We start from the raw sequence: 27464 nt of genomic DNA on the forward strand, positions 1-27464 counted from the left end.
TCTAACTCTCAGGCCCGTATCTAAGGGCAAAACTGACCCCTCTGCAGAAACTAGCGCAAGCCCTATGCATCATTTTAAGTCCTCAGAATAAGGCGGATGTGGAACTTACACAATTTCTAGGCCCTTGTGCTGGCCTCCTGCACAGAGGTGAACTTCGCCCTCTGAGAGGACTCGAGGGGGAATGCAGCGGGACACGGCTACCATGAATAAGTAGCTGCTTGTGTTCTGGAGCTGGGGTTCTCAATCTTTTTCTCTCTGAGCCTCCCCCCAACATGCTGTGAGAAATCCATGGCCCATCTGAGCCACAACTGGTTTTCTGCATCTAAAAGCCAGGGCTGGCATTAGGGGGTAGCAAGCAGGGCAATGCTATGTGCACCAATATGGAGGTGATGTGTGGCAGGGTGAGGCTGAGGGGTTTGGAGTGTGGGAAGGGGCTCAGGGCTGGGGCAGAGGGTTGGAGTGCAGGGGAGTGAGGGCTCCGTCTGGAGGTGCAGGCTCTGGGATGGGGCTGGAGATGAGGGGTTTGGGGTGCAGGCTGCCCCAGGGCTGAAGCAGAGAGAGATGACTCCCCTCAGCCCTCTCTCCTCACCCCAGCAGCTCCGGGGCTGGGGCCAAGGGAGAGGTGTCTCTCCCCACCACAACAGCTCCAGGGCTGGGGCTGTGGGAGAGGTGTCTCTCCCCACCACAGCAGCTCCAGGGCTGGGGCTGTGGGAGAGGTGTCTCTCCCCACCACAGCAGCTCCAGGGTTGAGGGCGGTCCTCTTTTCCTGCTACAGCCCCAGAACGGGGAGAAGAGGCGTCTCTCTTCGCTGCGCCACAGCCCTGGGCTAGGGGAGTTAGGTGCACAGCCCATGGTGGCCTCCTGTGCAGCCGTGCAGGCGCGCACCTTCACTGTTGGAAATGTGCACCTAACCTTGAATTTGAATTGGTCTGGCTTTACCTTCTAGCCCTTGGTTCTTGTCCTGCCTTTCTCGGCTAGTTAAGGAGCCCACTCCCGGGGAAGGTACTTTTACACGGTAATCAAGTCACCTCTCCATCTTCTTGCTGATAAAGAGCTTGATGTGTTGAGTTTAAGTTTTTTTCTCCAGCCCTGTGACTCTTTTCTGCGTCCTCTCCAATTTGTTAACGTCCTTTTTAAAATGTGGACACCAGACCTGTTATTGGCATTCCCATGTCAGTCTCACCGAGACTCCCCTCTGACTTGCAACCTGCTGGCCTCCACGCCTCAATCAGCTCCTGCGACAGATCACACAACCCTCTAGGTGAGTGGGTGTTGAGGGTTCCCTATTGACCCCCCTTCTGCCTCCATCCCAGGGCGGCACTGTAATTGGAAGTGCCAGGTGCCAGGACTTCCGCACGCGCGAGGGTCGTTTGAAAGCCTCCCGCAACCTGGTGAAGAGAGGCATCACCAACCTGTGTGTCATCGGGGGCGACGGCAGCCTGACTGGAGCAAACACCTTCCAGGCCGAGTGGAGCAGTTTGCTAGTGGAACTGGTTAAAACAGGTACCGTGGTGACAAAGCAATAGATGGAGTGGGAGGGGGTTAAGCTTTCCAGCCTGCCGGAGTGTGGCCAGGAGCCCCAGTAATTCTTCTGCACGGCCTCCTCCTTCCCCTGATCTTAGTTACAAAGTAACTGGCTACCTCAGTCACTTGGGCCCCAATCCCAATCCCTTTGAGGATCTGGGCCCTGCTGTCTTTGCGACGTCACCCAGTTTCCCATGACTTCTCCACCCCTGAAGCCCCAGGCACTCCCCAAGGGACATTGGCCTATCTCTGCACACCCCAAGTGCATGCCATCTCCCCAGCTCCTGCCCTCAAGACACCCACTCACAAGACAGTGCACTCCCTTCCCGGAGGCACCTCCTAGTGTGTCCGTCTCGTCCCAGGACACCCATCTGCCCATGTGTGTTACTGCCCACCCACTCCTGTGTTCCCCACCTATGCACATCCCCAAGCAGACCACAGTGGAGCAAAGATGGTGAGGGTGTGGAAATGCCAGACAGCAGAGCTTGCTGAGAAGTGGAAAAAAAACTTCACAAACACTTAGTGAATTTCCCCTCCCCTGTTTTTCCATCCAGATGTTGTTTCTCCTTCGGCTCTAGCAGGAAGTGAAGGGTTTGAAGTGTCGCTGAGGTGGTACTGAGAATGCTTTCTCAGGGGCTTGGCTCGCATGCTCAGACCCTAAATGATGGCCATTTGTGGGGTCAGGAAGGAATTTTCCACGTGGTCAGACTGGCAGGGATCTGGGGGAAGGGGGTTCGCCTTCCTCTTCAGCACGGGCACAGGTCACTTGCTAGGATCATCTGTGTGTACAGGTCTGTCGCATCTTACACGCATTTAACATGCACAATTTCAGCTTTACGCGGTCGGCAAAAACAAAGAGAAAAACAACAATTTCAGTACTGTACCTGTAGTGCGGGCTATTCCACCCACCATTACACTCAATGTAATTTTGACTATACGCGATTTTCGCTTTACGTGCTGACTGCAGAACGTAACCCCAGCGTCAGATGCAACAGACCTGTATCTCACTGAATCAGTCCCCTGCCATTGCAGAGGCCTGGGGCCTGGGTGACAACTCTGCCCCTCCTGGTCTCTGCCTGTGGCCCACAGCAGTTCAGTCTCCTGAGGGCTGTACTGCTTTGGTCTGGTGGCTGGGTTTGGTACAGGGGTGGTGGGATGGCCTTTTGTGGCCTGTGACGTGCAAGAGGTCAGACTAGATGGGCTGGTGGTTCCTTCTGGCCTTAAACTCTGTGACTTTGGGCCTTACCCAAACCCCCTTGAATTCACTGGGCTTTGGCTCAGGGCTGATAACCTTACCGCAGACCGTCCGCATTCCAAGGGGCCCGTGGAATCTCTCTGCAGGGGGCGTCACGGCAGAGGAAGCCAAGAACTCGGGTCACCTGAACATTGTAGGAATGGTCGGCTCCATCGATAACGACTTTTGCGGCACGGATATGACGATCGGCACAGACTCCGCCCTTCACAGGATAATGGAGATAGTCGATGCTATAACGACGACTGCACAGAGGTGAGGCCTGGGGGTGGGTCTGCAACTCACCTCTTTCTTTTCAGCATCAGTGGTGGGATGCAGGAGTGTTGGGATGCCAGAGCCTAAGGGTACGTCTACACTGCAATCATGGGATGGACCAGCCTGCCCAGCACCCTGGGTCATTATAAGGCAGCTTTCTGCCTTTCTGCACTTGGTTTTGTGTTCTGTGTCTGTACAGCACCTTGCACAACAGGGCTCTGCTCCATGATTAGGGCTCCTGGGCACTGATGCAACATGGATGATTATTAATAATGCTAATAAGGAGGTGCTGCACAAATGCGTGGCGGGAACCAGTCCCAGCCCTCAATTGCCCACCATCTGCAACGTCGAGACAAACACAGGAGGAGAAATGACTTGCCAAAGGTCACCTGGGAGTGCCAGGTGTAGTACCAAGGCCTTCTGAATCCCAGTCATCTGCCCCGATCCACTGAACTCAGCTGCATCTCCACAATATTAAGGCCTTGTTACTACTTAGGCTAATAGATCTGTGGTGTTGCTGCGCTGCGGTAACTGCTGGGTGCACTCTCTCTCCCGTCTCTTGCAGTCACCAGAGGACGTTTGTGCTGGAGGTGATGGGCCGTCACTGCGGGTGGGTAAATCTTTCCTTTCTGTGCGTTTAATGGTTCTGCATTTTCGCCACCCTTTGGCCCAGTGCCCGGGGAGGTGGTGTCCTTGCTTCACAGGAAGAGGAGAGGATAGAAAGAGGGGCCAATCACAAGAAAAGACGGGTCCGAGGGGCAGCCATCCCTCCTGTCTTTCCCACCAAGGAAACCAGTGAAAACCCAGGGATGAATTGTAATCAAGCTGGGGGAAACTGATCCTGATGCACAGGGCCAGCATGAGGCCTATGCACCCTTAGGGCTTAAGTGACATGTAAGTGGTGCCTAGGCCTAGTACTGCCTCTCTGCATCATCTCTCTCACCCACTATTATAATAGTCTCCTCTTTCCAGCTAGGACCTTCCTAGCCTCAGATGGGATTCTCTGATGACGCGGGCTGCAGGGGCATTTCTTGCCCAAGGCGAGTCACTCTGCCGCCACCACAAAGCATTAGTCTTACAGTTCGGACAGTAGTGAACGTTGTGACTCACTCACTGTTTAATAAACGTAACAGCGGGGCAAGCTCCTGCGGTTTGGAGAGAAGAAAGGCTGAGTCAGGGAAGGGAAACCGGCCAGTCCCTACGTCGTGAGGATCGGGGGCTGGTCCCACTCCTATTGAAGACAGTGGGCCAGTTCTCAGCTGGTGTAAAATGGTGTCGCTCCATAGAAATCAAGGCTGGAATTCTGGGGCTCAGCAGAGTGTAGGGTGACCAGATGGCCCGATTTTATAGGGATAGTCCTAATATTTGGGGCTTTTTTTTATATGGGCTTCTATTACCCCCTACTCCCCGTCCTGATTTTTCACACTTGCAGTCTGGTCAGCCTAGTGGAGTGTCCCTTTTGACCTTGAGATCTGTGGCTGTATCAGAGTTTTGTTAAGTTGGCTTCAGGTGGAATTCTCCCCTAGCACAAGACTGGTGTCCCTCTGCAATCATATGCCCCCATAATAGGGCTTGAATTGCCCTTCAGCTGGGCAGGGCCCCTTGTGCGGGCCCCTTTTGCACCAAGGTAGCTGTCCCCCAGGGGAAGCTGAGGGAGTTCAGTCTGCAGTGTGGTCCCCCCACAACCTCCAAAACTTCAGGAGGTTTGAAATTTCATCAGAGTTAATTCAGAAGAGAAACAGAGCACCAGGGAACTCAGGGGTGCCCCAGGGCAAACAACAGAACTGCATGGAATAGTTTATTTTTGCATGCAAATTTGAAACCGGCAAGCAGTTATTTCCAGAACGGCTCCCTCCAGCCCTTGCCATCAACGGCAGCTTCTCCGCTTGCTAAACACAAGGCATGAACTTTAAAACTCGCAGCACACCCCTTGCTCACTAACCTTCCTCCTTCTCTCTCGCCTTAGCTACCTAGCTCTCATAACGGCGCTGGCTTGTGGTGCCGACTGGGTTTTCATTCCTGAATCTCCGCCCGAGGACGACTGGGAGGAACACTTGTGCAGGAGGCTAATCGAGGTAACCCCAGCCACACTTCTCATAGGCGACTCCTGCTTTGCACAGATCCTGGACTGGGATGCCAGGACGCTCGAGAGTCAAGCTCTGAGAAGGACATTGGTCTAATGGTTAGGATACTGGTCAGATCCTGGGTTCAAGGCCCTGCTCTGCCACTGCTTTCAGTTTGACCTTTGACAAGTCACTTAGGCACCTAAATATCTCTGAAGAACTGGGCCCAACTCCCACTGCCATCACTGGGAATTAGATGCCGAAACACCTGAGCCCTCATCTCTCTGTGCCTGAAATTCCCCACGTGGAGAATAGCACAGCTCCACCTCACAGGAGGATTGCGAGCATAAATCTACTTAAAGATTGTGAAGTGCTCAGATACCGTGGTAGTGGAGGGCCATATGCGAACTGAAGCTAGATTTAGCTCAATGCCTTCCCCTCTCCATTTGGTCCGGTCTCCTGTTGGATGGAGTTCCCGGGGACAGGAAGGCTAATTGGTCACGAATTTTGTGACAAAACATTTCTCGCATCTAGGATGGGCTTTCTGGAGAGAACGAGGAGTACTTGGGCACCTTAGAGATTAACAAATTTATTTGGGCATAAGCTTTTGTGGGCTTAGCCCAAATAAATTTGTTAGTCTCTAAGGTGCCAGAAGGACTACTCATTCTTTTTGCTGATACAGACTAACACAGCTACCACTCTGAAACCTTTCTGGAGAGAGACACCCCAGAGTAGCCCACTGACCTGATCTGCCAGAATCTGGCAGAGCAGGGTCTTGAACGAGGCTCTTCCATATCCCAGGCCTGAGATGGCAAAGGTTAATTAGTGGCAGGCTGCAGAGATAGCCAAGGCGAGGGGGCTGGGTGCCCTAACCACTAGGTGATTGGCCACAGTGGTGAGTGTGCTGTCATATGCTGATCATGGGATCAGTCTGTGTTCACAAAAAAACAGGCAAGGCCTCGCCGTTGTTCTGACGTGGAACAAGAATGTCGACAGCTCAAAACTGGACTTCTGGTTTTCCAGCCAGCCCTCACTAGCACCCAGGGCTCTGCTTAGATCCTGCTTCACCCCACTGCTGTAAGTGGGACGAGAGTAGTGCACTAGCCCTATTCTGTCCCCTGTGTGCAGATGAATCCAATCCGCAGTGTGCAATTTTACACGTTCCATCAATGGGTTGCTTTCTCCTTTCCTTTCCTTCAGACTAGAGGCCGGGGATCGAGACTAAACATCATTATTGTGGCTGAAGGAGCCATCAACAAACAGGGCCAACCCATCACCTCAGAGGACATCAAAAACGTGAGTGGGGCTGGGGTCAGCTCTGTGCTCGGCCCCAAGAATATGTCTCTCCTGTGCTCTCGTGATCTACCAGAATTCACCTGTCTGCTTTCAAATTACCACGAATGCTCGGCTCGTCGGCTGGGTAAAGCAGCATTGCTTGACGGAGTGTTGGCGATTTACCCCAGCTACATATATGGCCCCAAAAGTGCATCCCCATTTGCTGCTGCCCGAGAGGCCCGAACGGAATGAGGAGCCTGTGGCCTTCCACGTGGCTGCCGTAACGAGATTTGCAGGGCCTGGAGGCCTTAAAGATTTGCTGGTACTCTTTGCTGTCCAGCATTTGTGCTGGGTCACAGCTAGCCAAACATTATGGCTGGGCAAGACAGGGCTCTGCTAGCAGAAAGCTTTAAAACCACCCTGAGTTGCAGAGCCTCAGCTGGCGTCAATCGCCCAGCACGGCTCCATTTGAAGGCTGAGGATCTGGCCCCCAGATCTTAGTCTCCAGTGGTCTCTGCTGTTGCATGTTCACTCATGTCACAGTCTCTTGAGATAAAGATGAATCTCTTCTGCCGTTTTCTCGCTTCCCTTTAGTTGGTTGTTAAACGCCTTGGCTATGACACGAGAGTCACCATCCTCGGGCACGTGCAGCGTGGTGGGACCCCCTCTGCCTTTGACCGCATCCTGGTATGAACATTTGCTATCTTCTCCATGCTTCTCCTTCTAGTTGAGATCCTTTTACAAACCCTAATGACCCCCATTGTGGCCTTCCCTCAAGACAGAGCCAGGGGACTCCAGAGCAGAGCATAGAGTCATGGGAACACAGGGCTGGAAGGGGCCTCAAGAGGCAGGATTAAGCACACATAGAATATCAGGGTTGGAAGTGACCTCAGGAGGTCATCTAGTCCAACCCCCACCTAGATCATCCCTGACTGGGATTTGTCTTAAAAACAACCTCCCTAGGGAACCTGTTCCAGTGTGTCACTGTTTAACCAGTGTTTCACACTGGTCCTGACCAATTTGGGGCCCCCGGAAAAATCTCCCCGGCCCCCAGGCTGGAGAGGCTCTTGCTCCAGCAAGAGCATAGAGCTTTTCCAGTCTCGGGGCCGCAGCGGGGGGCAAGGGGGAGAGGGGGGTAAGGGCAGAAAGGAGGGGGGTCCTCAGGGAAAAGAGGTGCAATGGGGGGTTCACAGGGGGGCTCCAGGCTCAGAGCTCCACAGCTGCAGCCCCCAGATGGGGGGGCTCCGGGGTTGGAGCTCTGGCCAGGGCTGAGAGCTCCACTGCAGTCCCAGCCAGGGCCATGGTGGGGGTGTGTTGGGGGGGGGTTAAGAGCAGGATGCAGGGGCAGGGCCTTGGCTGGATGAGGCGGGGAGGGGGTGCTACCCTCCCCAAGGGGCAGCTTCACGCTCTGCCCCTGCACACAACGCACAGTCAACCTCTGGAACTCATTGCCAAGGGATGTTGTGAAGACTGGTAGTATAATTAGGTTAAAAAAAGAACTAGATATGTTCCTGGAGGATTGGTCCTTCAATGGCTATTAGCCAAGATGGTCAGGGACACGATTCCCGTGCTCTGGGTGTCCCTAAACCTCTGACTGACAGAAGCTGGGACTGGGTGATGAGATGGATAACTCAATAATTGCCCTGTTCTACTCGTTCCCTCTGAAGCACCTGGCATTGGCCACTGTCGGAAGACAGGACACTGGGCTAGATGGAACATTGGTCTGACCCAGTGTGGCCGTTCTTATGTTATGTGCTAAGGCTGTTCTCATGACCCCCTTCAGCCTTCTCTTCTCTCAATTAAGCATGCCTAGTTCTTTCAACCTTTCCTCAGAGGTCAGGTTTTCTAAACCACTTATCTTTATTGTTGCTCTCCTCAGGACTCTCTGGTGCATCATGGGAAATATAGGCCGGTTGGCGAGCCCAGCCCAGTGAAGGGAATTGAGGAATAAAACACCCAAACTACAGCGCCCATGAAGCACCATGGTTGCGTTTTGGATATTTAATTTTTTCAATGAAAAATCAACGTTTTCCTGGAAAGCAGACACTTTTTACGAAAAAACTAGTTTAGCTGAAAAACGGATTTTACATTTTTAAAAAAAAAAGGCTTCAATGGCAATTATTTTGACCAGTCCTAAAAAGGGCCACCAGCCTCCATTCATCGGTAGGGACTGAACCTGTGATCTCCAGCTCCAAATGAAAGAACAAAAGGAGTAGCCCCATTACCTGATAGCAGTAGTAGGCTGTTATCTTCGATGTAGACTAGCTACCAATGGTAGGGTTGGAGGACGAGATCTACTTATCCATGCGTTACACTGTGGTTTTTTTAAGTTCTTCCTAAGGACTGATTCAGGGGAATCTGTATTGAGGATATAAGTGGGAGCATGGGATATGGATGTCCAAGGAAATATAGAGCCATCAAGGATTAAAGCCCCTTCTGTGTGTCTCAGGGAAGCAGAATGGGGGTGGAAGCAGTCATGGCCTTGTTGGAAGGGACCCCGGATACCCCAGCATGTGTCGTCAGCCTGTCCGGGAACCAAGCTGTCCGCCTGCCTCTCATGGAGTGTGTCCAAGTGGTGAGTATTTCCCTCCTTCCACTCCAACCACATCCAATGTGCTAGGTGCTGTATCAACATATGGTAAATGACAGCCCCTGCCCCAAAGAGTTTACAGTTTAAAAGACTGGTGGATGAGTCTAACAATAGGGTGGACGGAAATAATACAAATAGATGCTTTAAAACAGATGGGCAGTTCTGAGCCAATCAGTAGCAGAGATCACAATTTGCCATCCACCTAGACATCACCAGCAGCCATGTTCTCTAGGTGTCATAGTGTTCCTGATGTTGACTGGCTGAACTGCTGGAGAGCAGGTATGAATTAAGGCAATCTAGTGTCTGAGGATCATGTCCTGTCCCTACAGCCCTGTGGCATGGCCCCACTCTTCCTAGGGAAGGCATCAGGTTTAAGACAAATGGAGCAGTTCACACCTCTTGGAGCTCTTGTTTCAGGCTCTTTGCAGACTCCAGCAGGCCTCGGTCAGTCTCAGGTCACACTTCCAAGCTCTTCTGTGCATCTATGAGAGCCAGGAATAGTATTTTTAAATGAAAACAGATTCTGATTTTAACATACGGCCCAGCCCGTAATGCCTTGCTCCAGACCTGCTTATGCTTAACCTCATTTTCCATCTGGGATTGCTGTCGAGTTAAAATGAGATTTTTAGAGACAGATCTTTAGATCTTTTCTTTTTCCTGCTGCTTCCTCCTCACAGACCAAAGATGTCACGACAGCAATGAATGAGGGACGATTTGAAGATGCCGTTAAATTGAGGGGAAGGTGAGCGAATGTGCTATTTAAAATAAGATATTTAAAGGGTCAGGGACCTATTGTGGCTCTAAATATACTATAATAATAATTAATAAATAATCCCTAGCTCTTATCTAGCACTTTTCATTAGCAGATCTCACAGTGCTTTACAAAGCAGGTTGGTATTATGACCCCCATTTTACAGATGGGAAAACTGAGCCACAGAGGGGTGAAGTGACTTGCTCTAGGTCACACACCAGGCCGGTGGCAGAGCCACGACTCAAGTTTCCTGAGTCCCAGTCCATTGCTCTAGCTACTAAGTCACACAGCACTGAAAAGAAACCAGCGTTCCTCTAATGGTGCTTAATTGAGAGATGTACAAGTAGGCGAAGCGAACAGCCTCCTCCACAGCATGCAGATGCTTATCTACTACAAAAAAGAAAGGTGCTGATTTTTACAGGGAGGGGAATTAACAATTGGAACAACTTTCCCAGGAACGTGTTGGATTCTCCATTGCTTGGAGTCTTTAAATCAATGCTGGAATATTGAAATGAAAAATATTCTAGCTCAACCACCAGATATGGGCTGGATGCAGGACTCGTTGGGATTGGTTCTCTGGTCTGTGTGATGCAGGAGGTCAGACTAGATGATAAGAATGGCCCCTTCTGGCCTTGAGATCTGACTCCCTTCTTTTCTTGCAGGAGCTTCCAGAATAACTGGAACGTTTACAAGTTGCTGGCCCATGTGCGCCCACCCTCTACAAAGGTATGAAACAAACGACAGGTGGCTCCTCGTCTGTTTTCTTTATGGTTTGCACAGCTGTGTATGCATCAGGGCTGGCATTTCCAAAGGAGGCTTAGGGAGATAGGCATCCAACCCACCCTGTTAGTTTTCAATGGCTAATGCCCCAGGCCCCTTTGAAAATGAAAGTCTAGACGATTGATAGGCAACTGTGGCTCGCAGGCTGCATGCGTCCCATCAGGGTAATCTGATTGTGGGCTGTGAGACATTTTGCCGCTGATAACCATCCACAGGCACGGCTCCCTGCAACTCCCACTGGCTGCAGTTCGCCGTTCCTGGACAATGGGGGCGGCGGGGAGTGGCGGGTCACAGGATCGTGCTGGCTGCCGCTTCCCACAGCTCCCATTGGCCGCGGTTCGCCATTCCTGGCCAACGGGAGCTGTGGGGGACCATGCCTGCAGATGGTCAATGTCAGCAAAATGTCTTGCGGCCCACAGTCCGATTACCCTGATGGGCCACAGGTTGCCCAGCGCTGTTCTCGACCCTCCACATGCTGTGGGGCCACATGGCTGTGCCAATGCAAGGCTACGGGTCTGTACTATGGGCCAGCCCAAAGCTGTACATCTGTGCCAGTGCCATGAGGCCTTGCTGTCCTGGTGCTGTGGGACCTTTCCCCACTTATTTCAGCAGGCCTGGCAGTCTGGGGAACATTCTTGTTTTCTGTTTCTTTCTCAATGCCATCTCCTGCTCCCCCCCACTGCAGAGCGGGTATAACCTGGCCGTGATGAATGTCGGCGCTCCAGCCTCCGGGATGAACGCAGCTGTGAGGGCGGCCGTCAGGATTGGGCTGATCCATGGGCACAAGATGCTGGCTGTGCACGATGGGTTTGATGGTCTCGCCCATGGACAGGTACCATCTAGGACAAGGCAGCTCTATAGCATCCTTCCTCCAGACAGAGTCTCCATGCGAAGAGCCCTGACGAGCAGCAGGAGGAGAGAAACATTCCGAGCCATGGAGAGGAGGGAAATCTGAGGCAGAACAGGGGACTGATGAGATAGGGAGGCTGTTCCAGAGAGCGGCAGCTGCAGAAGAGAAGGCTCTTCCACGACACGTGGCAAGAGTGTCTGGAGAAGGGTAGCGCTCGAGATGTGGAGGTCTAGAGAGAGGCTGAAGCAAGCCCATGGAGGCTATGGATCCTAAACTGAACGGGGGAGCCTATGATGAGGCTCCAGCCCTAGTCAGGTCATGTTCACCATGGCAGGATTATGGAGTGAACAATCATGGTGAAAGAGAAAAGGCTCATGGTTTAGTACTGGGCTTCCAGGCACCGTGGACAGGGAAACCAGATCAAAGGCTGCTGTGGGCAGTATCTGTCTCTCAGCCCAGTGGTGCCTTTCTGTCTCCGGAAGACATAAGTGTGTCCCAAAGAATGTCCGCTCTGATGTGGATTCTAGTTAGATGCAGCACTGAGAACTATACATAATGATCTTGAACGTGTCTTCCTGAAGGTGCCTAAAAGGTGTTTAACTCTGTACATACGTGGGGGACGTCGGGTGCAGTCCCACAGGACGTGATTCAAATTATTTAGGAAAGTTCTGTCCGGTAAGAGCTGCTCTGCACAGACCAGCCTCACTGTCTGTTGCCTCTGAAGCACTGGGGGTAAATGACATCACAAGACGCAGGGCACTGGAGAATCCAACGCACAATCTCACACCAACATCAGTTGCTTACTCTCTGAACTGGGGAATAGTTATTTCAAGATGTGCTTTGGGCTCAGTAGGTGCAATTTCCCATTGCGAGTCACTTCCACTGTTTCCACCTTGTTACCATGTAGGGAAATTGTTCCCTCCATTGTTACTGGCAAATCAAATAGCCCCACTCTTTGTAACTCCTTTCTTCTCTTCCCTTTTCACCAGGTGGAAGAGATTGGCTGGGGAGATGTAGGTGGCTGGACTGGGCTTGGTGGGTCGAAACTTGGAACAAAAAGGTAACCCACTAAAACATTCTTCCTCTAGCTAGCAACATGCGTGTCCTTCAAGATACTATTACCAGAGCAGTATCAAACGCATGCTTTGATCAGCGTCATCGCAGGCCTGATTTTCAGACATGTGGCACCACTTGCCGAAACTCCAGGTGAAATCAGCGTTCACTGCAGGCGCTCGGCACCTCTGGAGATTAGGTCTCAGGGGCCACATTCTCTGGTCCACCAAGTATGTAAAAATCACTTCGACTCCTTGGGGCAGAAACTGTCTCTGCTGTGTTTGTACAGCACCTAGCACAATAGGGTCCTGGGCCACGACGGGGCTCCTAGGTGCTATGTAACACACATAAATAACATGTGCAGCACAGACTGAAACCAACCAGAGATACAAACTGGAGAATTCACCCAGGTGCATCCTTACCCTGAGTGAAAAGGGGGCATGATGGATCTGAGCTCTACTACTGACATAATCTCTGCCATGAAGCAGCAGAAGTTAAATTAGCCCCATAAGCAGCATTTCCTTCTTCCAGGCCCAGGCGACTGGAGATCAGGGAGCTGCAACCAGCTGTCACTTGGGGCAGTGCAGGATCGTGACCCGCATGTCTCCACAGCGATGTTGTAGCAAGCGGGAGCCGAGATGGCCCTGCCATTCTGAGCCGCTCTTTTCCTCTTTCCGTTCCTTCTCACACTTGACCTCAGCCTGGAAGCGAGAGCTGCTCGATGGTATCCTGAGCACAGAGAGAACTTCCCTGTTCTAAAACACAGCAGGATGCCATGAATGATGTGTTGGTGGATGGGGGGTGGGGGAGAGATATTGACGTGATCACACATACGTGCATTCAATGGAGAAGACTGAAGCGACCGTTGCAATGATCAGATGGCAAGTGTGTTAAGCCCTTAACTAGTCTGGCACTTTGCAAATTGATCCAGTCTCTTCCTTGCATTCAGCAAATTGAGCCCCATCCCCCTGTGTCCTCCCAGCAAATTCCTCTTGTGCCATCTCCCTCCACCCCAGACTCAGCGCTCTCCACATCCAGGGACTCTACAGGCCCAGGAGGGTGCATTGATGCTTTTTCTGGCATTTCTGCCTCCAACAGGACTCTGCCTAAGAAATACTTGGAGGAAATCAGCGCAACCATCAGCAGTTTTAACATTCACGGGCTGATCATCATCGGGGGCTTTGAGGTGAGTCAGGCAGACTGCAGTGAGTCTTTACAGGCTGGGGCCTGTGGGGTAGCAGGGGGCCAGCCACCTTTCTCCACCCACGGAACACCCCAGAGGAGATCTGAATCCTGGGAGACGTGAGGCCAGCTGCTTGGCTGGGTACAAAGATGCTCACCGAGAATAGGGGGTCGTTACTGGAGGAACTTGACCATTCCCAGGCCTTGTCAATGCCTTGAAAATGCTGGAAATCTCCTGCGGTGACTCAGGAGCAAAGATCATCCCAATGCAGCCTGAGTGCTGAGTCTCATCCAGAGCAGGGCTCAGCCTCTGGGGCTCCAGCCACCAGGGCATTAAGGAACTCAACCTGTGGGCTGATCCCTTCCAGGCCCATCTCTTTTTCCTTCCCCAGGCTCAGGGGAGTTGTTATGGTTCCATTCCCTACGGCTTCCTAGAATGGCTGGTCCCCTCATTAGGTGTCTGGGTGGCATTGCTGGAGCTAGATCATAAAGCTCCTGGGTTCTCCATTTCCGAGAGGACCAGAACGTGTTTGTGTGGGACACTGGGCGATCTTCAGCAAAGCTCTCATGGAGATGCAGGGCACTGGTGTCAGTTCTTTGCCCCTCTGTGCAAAACACCACACTGGGCACCTGCTGGACACGTTGCCTGTCTTCAGGCTTTTAGGGTGTGGGGGGGAGCAACCCATAGGGCCACTGCTACCCCACCCTGAATCAAATGGAACCAATCTTGATCCCACCCCAAAAGGCCTTAGACCCAGCACAATACCCTTCCTGTGTACCGTGCCTACCACCTGGTCTGGAGATTCCAGGCTCTATGATAATACAAATAATAAATACCTAACTGTCTCATTCTGGGTACCATTAATCCTATCTTCACACTGACCGTTTTCCAGATGCAGCACCAAGAGAAATCCTGGCCCCATTGAAGTCCATGGCAAAACACCCATCTTGAGTGGGGCCAGGATTATGTTACCGAACTACTAAGTGGTAGGAAAAGCTTCCAACTCAGTCACCATCCTCCCTGCCCCTAGAGGTGAACATGGCCCCAGCCAGAAACAAACGCGGGGTGTTTCAATGCTGCTCTCCCCTTCTTCCGGGCATCCCGTAGGCTTTCACTGGGAGCTTAGAGCTCGTGGAAGGTCGTGGCAAGTACGAAGAGCTCTGTATCCCGCTGTGTGTTATTCCAGCCACCGTGTCCAACAATGTCCCTGGCTCTGACTTCAGCATCGGCGCAGACACCGCCCTCAATACTATCACCACGGTAAAGCATTTGAAATCTTCTTCCTGCGATGGAAACCTCCGTTCCACCAGCAGCATGATTTGTAGATTCAAAAGCCATAAGGGACCATTGTGATCATCTCCTCTGACTTCCTGCCTAACACAGGCCGGAGAATTTCCCTGAAGTACCTGCTGTTTGAACTAGAGAGATCTCTTAGAAACAACATCCAATCTTGATTTTAAAATTGCCAGTGATAGAGAATTCGCCACAACCCTTGGTAAATTGTTCCGGGGTTAATTACACTTACAAACATGAGCCTATTTGTCATCTGAATTTGTCTAGCTTCAGCTTTCAGGCACTGGATCTTGTTAGATCTTTGTCTGCTAGACTGAAGAGCCCATTAGCAAGTTTTTGTTCCCCATCTAGGTCCCAGACTGTGATCAAGCAACCCCTTAACTTTCTCTTTCTTAAGCTAAATATTTGAGCTGCTTGAATCTATGGCCTGGTCCACACTATGCTGTTAAACCGATTTTAACAGCGTTAAATCGATTTCTGTACTCCTACAAAACGAGAGGAGTAACGCTAAAATCGATATTACTATATCGATTTAGGGTTAGTGTGGACGCAAATCGACGTTATTGGCCTCATTCTTTTACAGTAGCTACCCACAGTGCACTGCCCCAGAAATCGACGCTAGCCTCGGACCACGGACGCACACCACCGAATTAATGTGCCTAGTGTGGACGCGCACAATCGACTTTATAATATCTGTTTTATAAAATCGGTTTAAGCTAATTCGAATTTATCCTGTAGTGTAGACGTACCCTATCACTAGAAACAAGGCTATGTTTTAGTCACAGGTATTTTCAGTAAAAGTCATGGCTAGGTCACAGGCCCTAAACAAATTCACAGCCTGTGACCTGTCCATGCCTTTACTATATACCCCTGACTAAAATTTATGGGGGGGGGGGCTAAAAGAGGGGGCACCGCTTATGTTATGTTCTTACTAATTCTCAAAAAGAATACAAATGTTTGCTGTCTTTGTTATATAAAGATCAGCAACAAGTCCATAGTAAAGGTTAAAAATATATTGGAAGTTATTAGTTAGTGTCAGTAAAGGAATTGTGTAATGAGGTAAAAATAAAGGTAGAATTGCTGAAAAAGATTAAAATATTTCTTTATGTGGAAAGGAAATTACTTCACAATTCCTTACCTGTATATTTCCCAGATATTAAGGCAATACCTTGGTTATTTTTTGGTAGATAGGCTGGAGGGTAGAGATAGGATACAGAGGGACCTAGACAAATTAGGGGATTGGGCCAAAAGAAATGTGATGAGGTTCTACAAGGACAAGTGTAGAGTCCTGCACTTAGGACGGAAGAATTCCATGCACTGCTACAGACTAGGGACCGAGTAGCTAGGCAGCAGTTCTGCAGAAAAGGACCTAGGGGTTACAGTGGATAAGAAGCTGGATATGAGTCAGCAGTGTGCTCTTGTTGCCAAGAAGGCTAACAGCATTTTGGGCTGTATAAGTAGGGGCATTGCCAGCAGATCGAGGGACATGATCATTCCCCTCTATTCAGCACTGGTGAAGCCTCATCTGGAGGACTGTGTCCAGTTTTAGGCTCCACACTACAAGGAGGATGTGGACAAACTGGAAAGAGTCCAGCTGAGAGCAATAACAATTATTAGGGGGCTGGAGCACATGACTTATGAGGAGAGGCTGAGGGAACTGAGATTGTTTAGTCTGCAGAAGAGAAGAATGGGGGGGATTTGATAGCTGCTTTCAACTACCTGAAAGGGGGTTCCAAAGAGGATGGCTCTAGACTGTTCTCAATGGTAGCAGATGACAGAACAAGGAGTAATGGTCTCAAGTTGCAGTGGGAGAGGTTTATGTTGGATATTAGGAAAAACTTTTTCACTCAGAGAGTGGTGAAGCACTGGAATGGGTTCCCTAGGGAGGTGGTGCGATCTCCTTCCTTAGAGGTTTTTAAGGTCAGGCTTGACAAAACTCTGGCTGGGATGATTTAGTTGGAGATTGGTCCTGCTTTGAGCAGGGGGTTGGACTAGATGACCTCCTGAGGTCCCTTTCAACCCTCATATTCTATGATCACAATGGTTCCTTCCTGCCTTAAAAATCTCAGGGAGGGGGAATCAGGAAAAAATGTTGATGAAATTATAGAGGAGATGGAAATTTATTTATTTCTTGAAATTTTAAGTTTACAAAATTTCTCAAATTTTCCAACAGAACATGAAAAAAACCTCAAAACCTCCCGCCAAATGAACTCTAGAAATGACCTGATTTGTATATTTCTCTTCCAAGGGCTGAATCCATTAGATTAATTCACAGCCCAGCTCCAGGCTACATTACAGTCAAAATTCCGAGCATTGTTTGCATTTTCAGCGCCACTGCAAATATAAAATGTACATGAGTTGATCCATAACAGCTGCATCTTTCTAAGGCCTCAGTTATGAGCCTTCTTGTATGCTCATGAGGAGCCCACTTCCCCTGCATGGCATACCATGATTGCCAGACACTGGGCAAAGAAGAGCGCAGCCTTTGGGCTGCTAATCCCCTTGCTTTGCAGACAGGTGGGCAGGGGTGGGGAGTGGGCAGAGCCAAAGCAGTGCCCCGCCCTCCCAATGCACCAGCCAATGCAGCTGTGCCAATGGAAGGAGGCGTAAGCTATGCCAGGAAAAGGGTTGGCAGCTAACTCCCCTCCCATGGAGAGATGGAGAAGCAGTGATTGAACTGCTATGCTCAGTCTCCGTTTACTTTCTGCCCTGTCCCTGGGGCAATGCAGCCACATGGTGCCACTATAACTCAGGCCGGATTGCAAGGTGCCAATCCACCCCTAAACTTCAGTGTGACACCCCCCACCCCAAAGGCCCCCATTATCTGCTACCATTGCCTGCTTGGCCCAGATTCTCAAAGTCACCACAGCAGAACAAGAGCCCAGTGACTCTGAGGCATTGTGGAATTCTGCAGTTAACAGAGAACTGCATTTCAACCTCGCTGCTATTAAAGTGAGAGTTCCTCCACCCCACAAGCCTTCCTGGTCTGGGATGAGTGGCAAGTCTCTCCACCTCGCTTCCGATGAAAGATTTCACTGGGTGTTTCACAGACGTGCCCCATCCCCACGCCCCCGGAGTAGTTTTTTAACCCTCGTTCGTATCACCCCAGCTTTGATCTCCTTTATTAAGCAGCTCTAAGTAAATCTTGTTCCCATCCCCTCCCTAGACCTGTGACCGTATCAAACAATCTGCAGCTGGCACCAAGAGGCGGGTGTTCATCATTGAGACCATGGGAGGGTACTGCGGCTACCTGGCCACCATGGCAGGCCTGGCTTCAGGGGCGGATGCGGCTTATATTTTTGAAGATCCCTTCACCATCCGTGACTTACAGGTGAGAGTCTCCTTACCTACAAACAACTCTTCTGTTCCCCTGTGCTCAAGCAGACAACACAAGTACACTGTGCATGGACTTCTTCACCTGGAGTCCAAGCATCCTCCACTGGACAGGTGTGGAGCTGCAGCTGCACAGAGGTATGTACCTAGAAAGCACAGTGGGTGTAGTACTGAGGCCTGGTCCACACTACGCTCTTAAACCAATTTTAACAGCATTAAATCGATTTAACACTGCACCCGTCCACACTACACTGCTCTTTATATCGATTTAAAGGGCTCTTTAAATCGATTTCTGTACTCCTACAAAACGAGAGGAGTAGTGCTAAAATCGATATTACTATATCGATTTAGGGTTAGTGTGGACGCAAATCGACATTATTGGCCTCATTCTTTTACAGTAGCTACCCACAGTGCACCGCCCCAGAAATTGACGCTAGCCTCGGACCACGGACGCACACCACCGAATTAATGTGCCTAGTGTGGACGCGCACAATCAACTTTATAATATCTGTTTTATAAAATCGGTTTAAGCTAATTCGAATTTATCCTGTAGTGTAGACGTACCCTGAGAACCAACAGGGCCCAATGGTCTGACCCACCCCCATTCAGTGTGGTGCTCTGCTCTCCCTGGAGCAGTGGATGGGATAGCACCACATACAGGTTGATGAGCCTGCTACAGACTTGGTTAAGAGTGATGGACTTTTTAGCTCAGCCAGTGGAGTCTCGCGGTCAAGAGGCCCCAGGTTTGTTCCCCACTGCTGATGAGCCACCCAGGGGCATGGCATTCCACAGACTTCAAGGCAAGTTCACCCCGGCAGAAACAAGTGCAAGTCCGCCAAAGGCAATGGAGCAGTGCCTGCTTAATTCAGCCCTTGGCCTGTATCCTGGAGGGCAGAGATGCAAACTAATCAGAGGGTCTCTGTGTAGCGGGATCCCTGGGGAATCCATGGAGGTCAGTGTGGACGGACTTATCCCACTTCCTGCTGGAAAGGCTCGTGTCAGGCAAGGGAGCAAATGCTGCTCTCAGCGACCCTGATCTAAATCCAGAGCAAGGCCCTAGGCTGCAGTGGAGTTATTCCGCCTTGCGTAGGGCCTGGGTTTTACTTACACCAATGCCCTTTTCCACGGCTCTGGCAATGCAAAGGAACTGGAGCTGGTGAGCACTTTGGCGCCTGGACTGGCTTTTTGGCCTGTGTCTGTACAGCGCCTAGCACAAGGGGATCCTGGTCCATGCCAGAATTCAAATCACAGACAACAACAGAGTGAAGAAGCAGCCGGTCCATAGACTTTAAAGCCTGAGGGGACCATTCGTCATCTACTCTGACCTCCTGCATCCCACAGGCTGAAGGATCTCACCCAGCGCTGGGGCTAGGGGCATCTACTCCTCCAAGGGTCCACGCAGGCACCACTGTTTTGCTATTGGCTGTAACGTCCCATTAAAATCACTGACAGTTCTGAACCCTCAGTTACTGCAGGCAAGGTAGACATCACACAGGCATTTCAGCAGCCTAGTTAGCTTTGCTATTGCTCTCATCTGATCGCTTTCGCTGAGCTTTATCGACTGACTGGAGATGTTTTCCTGCTCCCCGCAATGGGGATTTGCGTTTACTCCATTAAAAGTTTGCTTTTAAAATATCTGGGTTTGCTTTAAAAAAAATTCACAGGACTCTAAGAAGCCTCCTGCTCTTTTCTACGTTAACAGGTTAACGTCGAGCATCTGTGTGAGAAAATGAAGACCACAGTGAAGAGAGGCCTGGTGTTGAGGTAACCAGCATCAAAACAAGTCAGGCTGGGGACAGGCACAGGCTGCTGCAGGGGCCAGTGGCTGAAGTGCTGGACCAGGACTTAGGAGACCTGGGTTCTGTTCCTTGCTTTGCCACAGCCCTCCTGGCTGACCTATGGCAAGTCACTTGCCTTCTCTGTCTAGCAATTTCCTCAGGGATGAGACTTTCCCCTCTCGTAAAGCACTTTTCCATGAATGGCATTAGATAGTCCATATTATACTGGACACCTCTTACGTGGGATGTATATTCCACAGCCTGTATTAACAATGGTGCTATGAGAGGATGGAGAGCAATCAGAATCCTGGTGCAAAGACCAATAAGGGATCTTGGGATTCGTAAAATACAGTCTAGAAGGCAACATTTTCAAAAGCACCTAAACCACTTAGGCTCAGATCTGCACAGGTATTTAGGTGTCCATTGATTTCAATAGGAATTAGGCAGGTTCCATTGACTTTCAATAGGATTTAAGAACCCAAGTAATTAAGGGAACGTTCTCCAGATCTGTCTAGGGAAAAGATCTGCTCATCTCCTTGCATGACATGCCCTGGCATAACAGTGGTGAAAACCTTCCAGCCACACTCATAAATGAAAACTGTAGGCAATAGAGGCCCAGCATACTTCCAAAGGGCTGACCCTGAGCTGCCATCGAGCTCTGCCTCACCAGTCTATATTTCCCTCTTCGTGAAATCTCCTTCCTTCCCCAGTTTTTCTCCCAATCACCCAATGCTTTAAAGCCACTTATTTTAGTATCCTGTCTCCGTCTGTCGTGTCCACCCCTCGTTCACTTGGGCTTTCATGTTTGCACCTCACAGGAATGAGAAGTGCAATGAAAACTACACCACCGACTTCATCTTCAACCTGTATTCAGAAGAAGGGAAAGGCATCTTCGAGAGCAGGAAGAACGTGCTGGGACACATGCAGCAGGTACACATGAAGCTGGTGAGGTAGTGCGGCCTAGTGGATGGGACACTAGACGGGGACCCAGGAGACCCGAGTTCTGGTCCCAGCTTTGCCTCTCGGCTGGTGAGTGACCTTGTGCAAGTCCCTTTCCCTCTTGATGCCTCCATGTCCCGCCTTTTGGCTGCTTAGACTGAGCTCTTCGTGCCAGGGCCTGTCTCGGTACCGCTCAGCACAATGGAGCCCTGATCTCAGTCAGGGCCTTTATAATATGGTAAATAACAGAGGACACTCTCCTCTAGACAGCAAAGCCCCTCTCACTTCAGTACCATCTTTCCTCTGCCCTATTGCTTCATCCAAGTGACCCAAACCTCTGGAAAGGAGCAGTTGGATTGGCTTCCAGCAACATCACCTTACAGGGCTGCGCGGGGGGGGGGGGGCGGCAAGAGGGGCAATTTGCCCTAGGCCCCGGGCCACACAGAGGCCCTCATGAAAGTTTTTCAGGGCCCCTGGAGCGGGGTCCTTCACTCACTCCGGGGGCCCCAGAAAACTCTTGCAGGGTCCGGGCCCCTGGAGCTTCTTCCACTCCGGGTCTTCGGCTGGGGGGGGGGGGTCCTTCTGCTTTGGGACCCGCCGCCAAAGTGCTGGGTCTTCAGCGGCAATTCGGCAGCAGGGGTCCCCCGCTGCTAAAGACCCCAGGCCCCCTGAATCCTTGGGCAGCCCTGCCACCTTAAAGAGCCAATAGCAGCTCTTCTGGGCTCCCAAATCCTCTGCTGGGAGAGAACCATTCTAGATGGGCATCACCTTACTGGGCCAAGCACTGAGGGTCTTGGTGTTGATCACAGGTGCTGGAATTTGGGGTTGGTACAGTGTCCAGAAGCAATAGCCCTTGTACGAATTTTTCTGCCTTCCGGGTCGGTGATGCGCCAGGTATCCCGTTGAAAGGCAGCGAGTTCTCCCTGTTGTCATGACTCTTCTTGCCTGAAACCAAACTGACTCTCTCGGTGCAAATGGCAGGGTGGGACGCCGACTCCCTTCGACAGGAACTTTGGAACGAAGATGGGTGTGAAGTCTGTGGCATGGCTCACCGGAAAAATCAAGGAATACTCCAGGCATGGTAGGTTACACATCACAGTGGGAAGAGACCCCCCATGGCCCAGGCAGAGCCATCCACCTACCTTTCTGTGCAGTAGTTGGGTGAACGTCACTTGCTTTCGTGGCTACATTCAGGGTGGATAAAAATTGATTTTAAAAAATATCTGATTTTTATTTAAACGGGATTTGTTATTGAAATTAAATCCATTTTCCTTTAAAATTAATTTCAAATAACCTACCTAATGCCTAAACTTACTATAATCTTTTTAAATCATTTAAATTAAATGAAAAATATTCAAACAGTACATGATTGCTGTCGATGTTTTAAAGAAAGTCAAACCACTGAAGAGGGGAAAAGCACCTGGAACTAGAGTTGCTGATGTGCTAAACCAGCTTTTAACAGCCATGGCCTCTACTGCAAGCGTAGAGAGACTATTTTCTTCAATTCAATTTATTCAACTAGTTCAGCTCCATGATTAGTTCATCTGAAGTTGAGGAACTGATTGGGAGTTGAAAAAAACAGGAACGTTTGTTTTCCTCTTTCCATCTAGGGTGACCAGACAGCAAGTGGGAAAAATTGGGACGGGGGTCAGGGTAATAGGCACCGCGGCCTATATAAGACAAAGCCCCAAATATAGGGACCGTCCCCATAAAATCAGGACATCTGGTTACTCTATTTCCATCTAAATGAGGTGTGAGCAGAAGAGATCTGCTGGCTCTAAAATGTTGAAGGACAACTGAAAAGTTGTATTGGCAGAGCGACCTCTCAGGTATTAAAAATCCATATCCCAAGAGACATAGCTAAGTCAATCTAATCCCTGGTGTAGACAGTGCGAGGTCGATGGAAGATTGATCTCCTATCACCCTCCTGTTGCCCCCTGACCGCTGGCCTACAGAGCCACTCTCTCTCTCTCTGGCCCAATGACTATTTAAGTATTTATCCACAGTGGGATGGTCATTGGGCCAGAGAGAGAGAATGGCTCTGTAAGCCAGCGATTAGGGCAGCCACCTGGGAGGAGGGAGACCCAGCATCCAGTCCCTTGCTCCAATTGCTCCATTCATAGAATATCAGGCTTGGAAGGGACCTCAGGAGGTCATCTAGTCCAATCCCCTGCTCAAAGCAGGACCAATCCCCAACTAAATCATCCCAGCCAGGGCTTTGTCAAGCCTGACTTTAAAAACCTCTAAGGAAGGAGATTCCACCACCTCCCTAGGGAACCCATTCCAGTAACCACCCTCCTAAAAAAAGTGAAAAAGTTTTTCCTAATATCCAACCTATATCTCCCCCACTGCAACTTGAGATCATTACTTCTTGTTCTGTCAATTATTTATCCAGAGTGGAACAGCTTCAGCAAGAGAGGCTGAGGAAGCCCCCCACCAGCCTGTCCCATAGCTCAGTGGCTAGAGCACTTTTTGGAGAGGTAAGATTTGAGGGATCTCCCTTCTCACATCCCAGGCGAGTGCTCAAACCACTGGGCTAAGAGTAGGCACCATCCCTCCACCAACATGTTGAACGAGACCTGATCCAGCAGGTGGCCTTTCACCTGTCTTCTCCCAATTTGTGAATCACTCTGGGACCGAGGTGGTAGATGGACATCTGGATTGCTAGAGGGAGGCTGCAGGGTGCATGCCCAGAGGCAGAAACATAAGCACCAAGGTACCCTGACAACTTAGGCCTGAGTGAGTTCAGGGGCCTATGGGTTCTGAGTTTTGTGAATTGCAGTGATGCCAAAACAGGGACTTAGGTGCCTAAACCCCCAACAGAGGTGCTAACTGTGTGTGGATCTGGGCTATAATGACCAGAAAACAATCAGTTCAGTTCACCAACTACAGCCATGCTTTGTTTAATAAATCAGTTGGTTTTGATAAAAACATTTTCTTATGTATTCAGCACATTTAAAGTATCTTGAGTAAAAAATTAATGCAGTAAATAAGAAATGCGTCATTTGCCGTTTTCTAAGAGTAAAAAAAAAGGAAAAATTAAGAATTTGAATAAATAGAAGTCATTACAGCTTCCTGGTTTACAAAAAGAAGCACCAAATGTAGTGAAAAGGCTGCATTTAGTTACAAACTAACATGTAGGGATAGTTCAGTGGTTTGTGCATTGGCCTGCTAAACCCAGGGTTTGTAAATTCAATCCTTGAGGGGGCTATTTAGGGAACTGGGGTAAAAATCTGTCTGGGGATGGGTCCTAGTTTGAGCAGGGGGTTGGACTAGATACCTCCTGAGGTCCCTTCCAACCCTGATATTCTATGTAGTGGTTATCAACTAATGAGAATCAGGTTGGTTTTTTTTTTAAAGGAAAATAACTAAAAAGTACAAATGCAAAAGAAGATTAAAATGGATTATTAAATCAAGGGTTAAAGCCAGGGATTTAAAAGCACTTGGCAATCCATGCTGGGGGAGCCTGCAGTGTTGCTGTAGCTGTGTGGGTCTCAGGAGATTTGAGACAAGGTGGGTGAGTGTGTGTTGCAGTTACAGTAGAGTGTGTGAAGGCGCTGCCGCCACCTAGTGGCAGAGGTTGAGAACTGTAAGTTCTCAGTGCATTCTCACAAAGGTGGTAACGCAGCGCCTTTAGGACCTGGTTTTTCAGAGGCCATGAGGATATTTCAAACTGTGGGAGAGCAGCTGGGTGGGGAGGCCACTCCTCATTTCTGCTGGAGGTGGGCAGGGAGAAACACAGATGCAGGTACAAGCGCTAGGACCAGCACTGGCCCTAGGAACTGCAGGAGCCTGAGTCACAGACAGCTAGGGTACATTTGGGGGAGAAGAGAATTTGGCCGTTCAAAAACTGCCGAGCAAAAACGTAACAGAAGCTGGGATGAGGCTTATGGCACCAAAACAGTGTGGTCTAAAGTTTAGAGCATTTGGCGGACTCCAGAAACATGGGGGCACCTGTTGGGTGACCTGGAGCAAGTCACATCCCCTCTCTGGGCTTCAATTTCTCCATCTGTATATGGGGGATAATAAAACTGACTTTTGTAAAGCACCTTGAGATCTACTGATGAAAAGAGCTAGGCGTTATTATGGAACAGGGAGCAGCAGGCTGCTTAGTACATGAGGAGGTGCCTGGAAATGAATTGCCGGGACCACTAAGTTCACCAAATGTGGTTGAGGAGGAAGGATCCTTGCATCCAGTTGTGCTTTTCACTTACTTTGAATTCACCTAGCGTCAGTCCCCAGGAACATACAGATTTCAAAATCCTCGTGTCCTCAGGGATATTCACCCCATGCAATCACTGGGCAGGGTGGAACCTGTTTCCAGGCAGAATGAATGGCTCAGGGGGACTGTGCAATCCCATAGTATTCAGCAAGAGGCCTCCCTGTCACATATGAGGGTGGCCTAAGGCTGCCTCGCTTTGTTCTCTGCCTCCTTGTCCAGGTTTTTGCCTCCTCTGCACATGCAGTGGGGCGCACAATCAGCGAGCTGCAGATGAACTGGAGGGATGGGCACTGAAGTACTAAGATGGCTCCACTCCAATTCCTTGCAGGTCGTATCTTTGCCAACACCGCGGATTCAGCCTGCCTTTTGGGCATGCGCAGACGGAGTCTCGTCTTCCAGCCACTCGCTGAACTCGAAGAAGAGACAGATTTTGAGTAGGTTTCCCAAATATTCTCCCCCTTTCCTGTGCATCTACCACACTGGTGACAAATTGACAAGTAAGGGAGGGTACGAAAACAACATTTGAAAGGGTTAGGAAGCAAGGAGGGAGGTTGTAGAGGGCAGGTCTCTAGTTAAGACATAGGAATATCATAGGCTGAACATCAGGTAAGTCCTCCAACTGGGCAGATCTCTCAGCGTATAGAATAGCATCCCAAGAGAAGTGGTGGAAGCCTCACTGCTCAACTCGTTTAAGAAACCAGGAGAAGACAGAGTAAGGGGGGAGGGATAGCTCAGTGGTTTGAGCACTGGCCTGCTAAACTCAGGGTTGTGAGTTAAAAATCACTGAGGGGGCCATTTAGGGATCTGGGGGGAAAAGTCTGGGGATGGGTTCTGCTTTGAGCAGAGGGTTGGACTAGATGACCTGCCGAGGTCCTTTCCAACTCTGATATTCTGTGAAGGGTACAGAGCAGTTGTGCCATAAAGCACCTTCCAGTATTGCATCAAGCGACATGCCTAACGTGTGTCCCATGTTCAGGAGTGGTTTTTACATTATACATTCCTTTCTCCCCAACAGGCACCGCCTCCCCAAAAAACAGTGGTGGCTAAAACTTCGTCCAATCTTAAAGATTCTGGCCAAATACAAGGCCGACTTGGATATCTCTGAGAAAGCCCACCTGGAACACATCACGCGCAAGGGGGTGCCTGTGGAAGCCAACATCTGAACCACTGGTGAGGCAAAACAGCTGGAACAAGAGCAGATCTGCCTCTGAAAATAGCTTTTGGCATCAGAGACCTCTGAAATAAAAATTCTCACAGTTTTAGCTCACGTCCCCAGCTCAGCATGCAGCAGTCTAGCATTTATACAGTAGCTGGGGCTGCAGCCAGCCATGTGTGTGTATGAAAACAAGACACACAACTCACAGGATGGCAATGCAAGATCCTGGTATATAAAACTGCCTAATTTACTGGTTAAAAAAGTTTTGAAATGCACTCTCTGGGGCTGATTTAGCTTCCACAGGGTAGTTTAAACGGATGCGTCGATCAGGCTTCTTTTACATCCGAGTTAATTATTTTAAAACGTTAGAGTCTAATTTATGTAACAGTTTTAAAAGAAACCCGATGTGTTTCTGAACAAGCTCGTGTTATGGCAGGAAGTGCCAGCGAAAAATGAGAATAAACGTTATGGGTAGAATTACTAGAGCACCTCTATGGTTTTAACTTCTCCAGACACTTGAATGAACAGGAATCGTCTGCATCAACCTGTCTGAATCATAGACTTTATGGTCAGAAAGGACCATTATGATCATCTGGTCTGACCTCCTGCACAACGCAGGCTACAGAATCTCACCCACCCACTCCTGTATCAAACCTGTGTCTGAGCCACTGAAGTCCTCAAATCATGGTTTAAAGACTTCAAGGTGCAGAGAATCTTCCAGCAAGTGACCCATGCCCCACGCTGCAGAGAAAGGTGAAAAAACCCAGGGCTTCTGCCAATCTGCCCTGGAGGAAAATTCCTTCCTGACCCCAGATATGGTGATCAGCTAAACCCTGAGCATGTGGGCAAGACTCACCAGCCAGACAATTCTCTGTAGTAACACAGATCCCATCCCATCTAACATCCCATCACAAGCCATTGGGCATATTTACTGCTAATAGTCAAGGACCAATCTCATTATACCATCCCCTCCGTAAGCTTATCAAGGTTACTCTTGAAGCCAGATATGTCTTTTGCCCCCACTACTCCCCTTGGAAGGCTGTTCCAGAACTTCGCTCCTCTGATGGTTAGAAACCTTCATCTAATTTCAAGTCTAAGCTTCCTGATGGCCAGTTTATATCCATTTGTTCTTTTGTCCACATCAGTACTGAGCTTAGGTGCTGTACA

At 49.9% G+C, this 27464-nt stretch overlaps 1 protein-coding gene across 1 annotated transcript in view; it reads left to right on the forward strand.

Moving 5' to 3' along the window:
• The window catches only part of PFKM (phosphofructokinase, muscle), a 46047-nt gene extending 19270 nt beyond the window's left edge, over positions 1-26777 (forward strand). The window contains exons 5-23 of the mRNA XM_050925472.1: positions 1314-1503; positions 2866-3031; positions 3597-3641; positions 4998-5106; positions 6295-6390; positions 6964-7056; positions 8819-8944; positions 9637-9701; positions 10373-10436; positions 11176-11322; positions 12330-12400; positions 13492-13579; positions 14684-14836; positions 18036-18200; positions 19905-19966; positions 20799-20910; positions 21901-22000; positions 25470-25575; positions 26157-26777. Coding sequence (XP_050781429.1) covers positions 1314-1503; positions 2866-3031; positions 3597-3641; positions 4998-5106; positions 6295-6390; positions 6964-7056; positions 8819-8944; positions 9637-9701; positions 10373-10436; positions 11176-11322; positions 12330-12400; positions 13492-13579; positions 14684-14836; positions 18036-18200; positions 19905-19966; positions 20799-20910; positions 21901-22000; positions 25470-25575; positions 26157-26304 — 2106 coding nt within the window. The 3' untranslated portion in view covers positions 26305-26777. The remainder of the gene's footprint in view (positions 1-1313; positions 1504-2865; positions 3032-3596; positions 3642-4997; positions 5107-6294; positions 6391-6963; positions 7057-8818; positions 8945-9636; positions 9702-10372; positions 10437-11175; positions 11323-12329; positions 12401-13491; positions 13580-14683; positions 14837-18035; positions 18201-19904; positions 19967-20798; positions 20911-21900; positions 22001-25469; positions 25576-26156) is intronic.
• Positions 26778-27464: the final 687 nt, after the last annotated feature.

The sequence above is a fragment of the Gopherus flavomarginatus genome, chromosome 16 (genome assembly GCF_025201925.1).
Source record: "Gopherus flavomarginatus isolate rGopFla2 chromosome 16, rGopFla2.mat.asm, whole genome shotgun sequence".
Lineage (NCBI taxonomy): Eukaryota > Metazoa > Chordata > Testudines > Testudinidae > Gopherus > Gopherus flavomarginatus.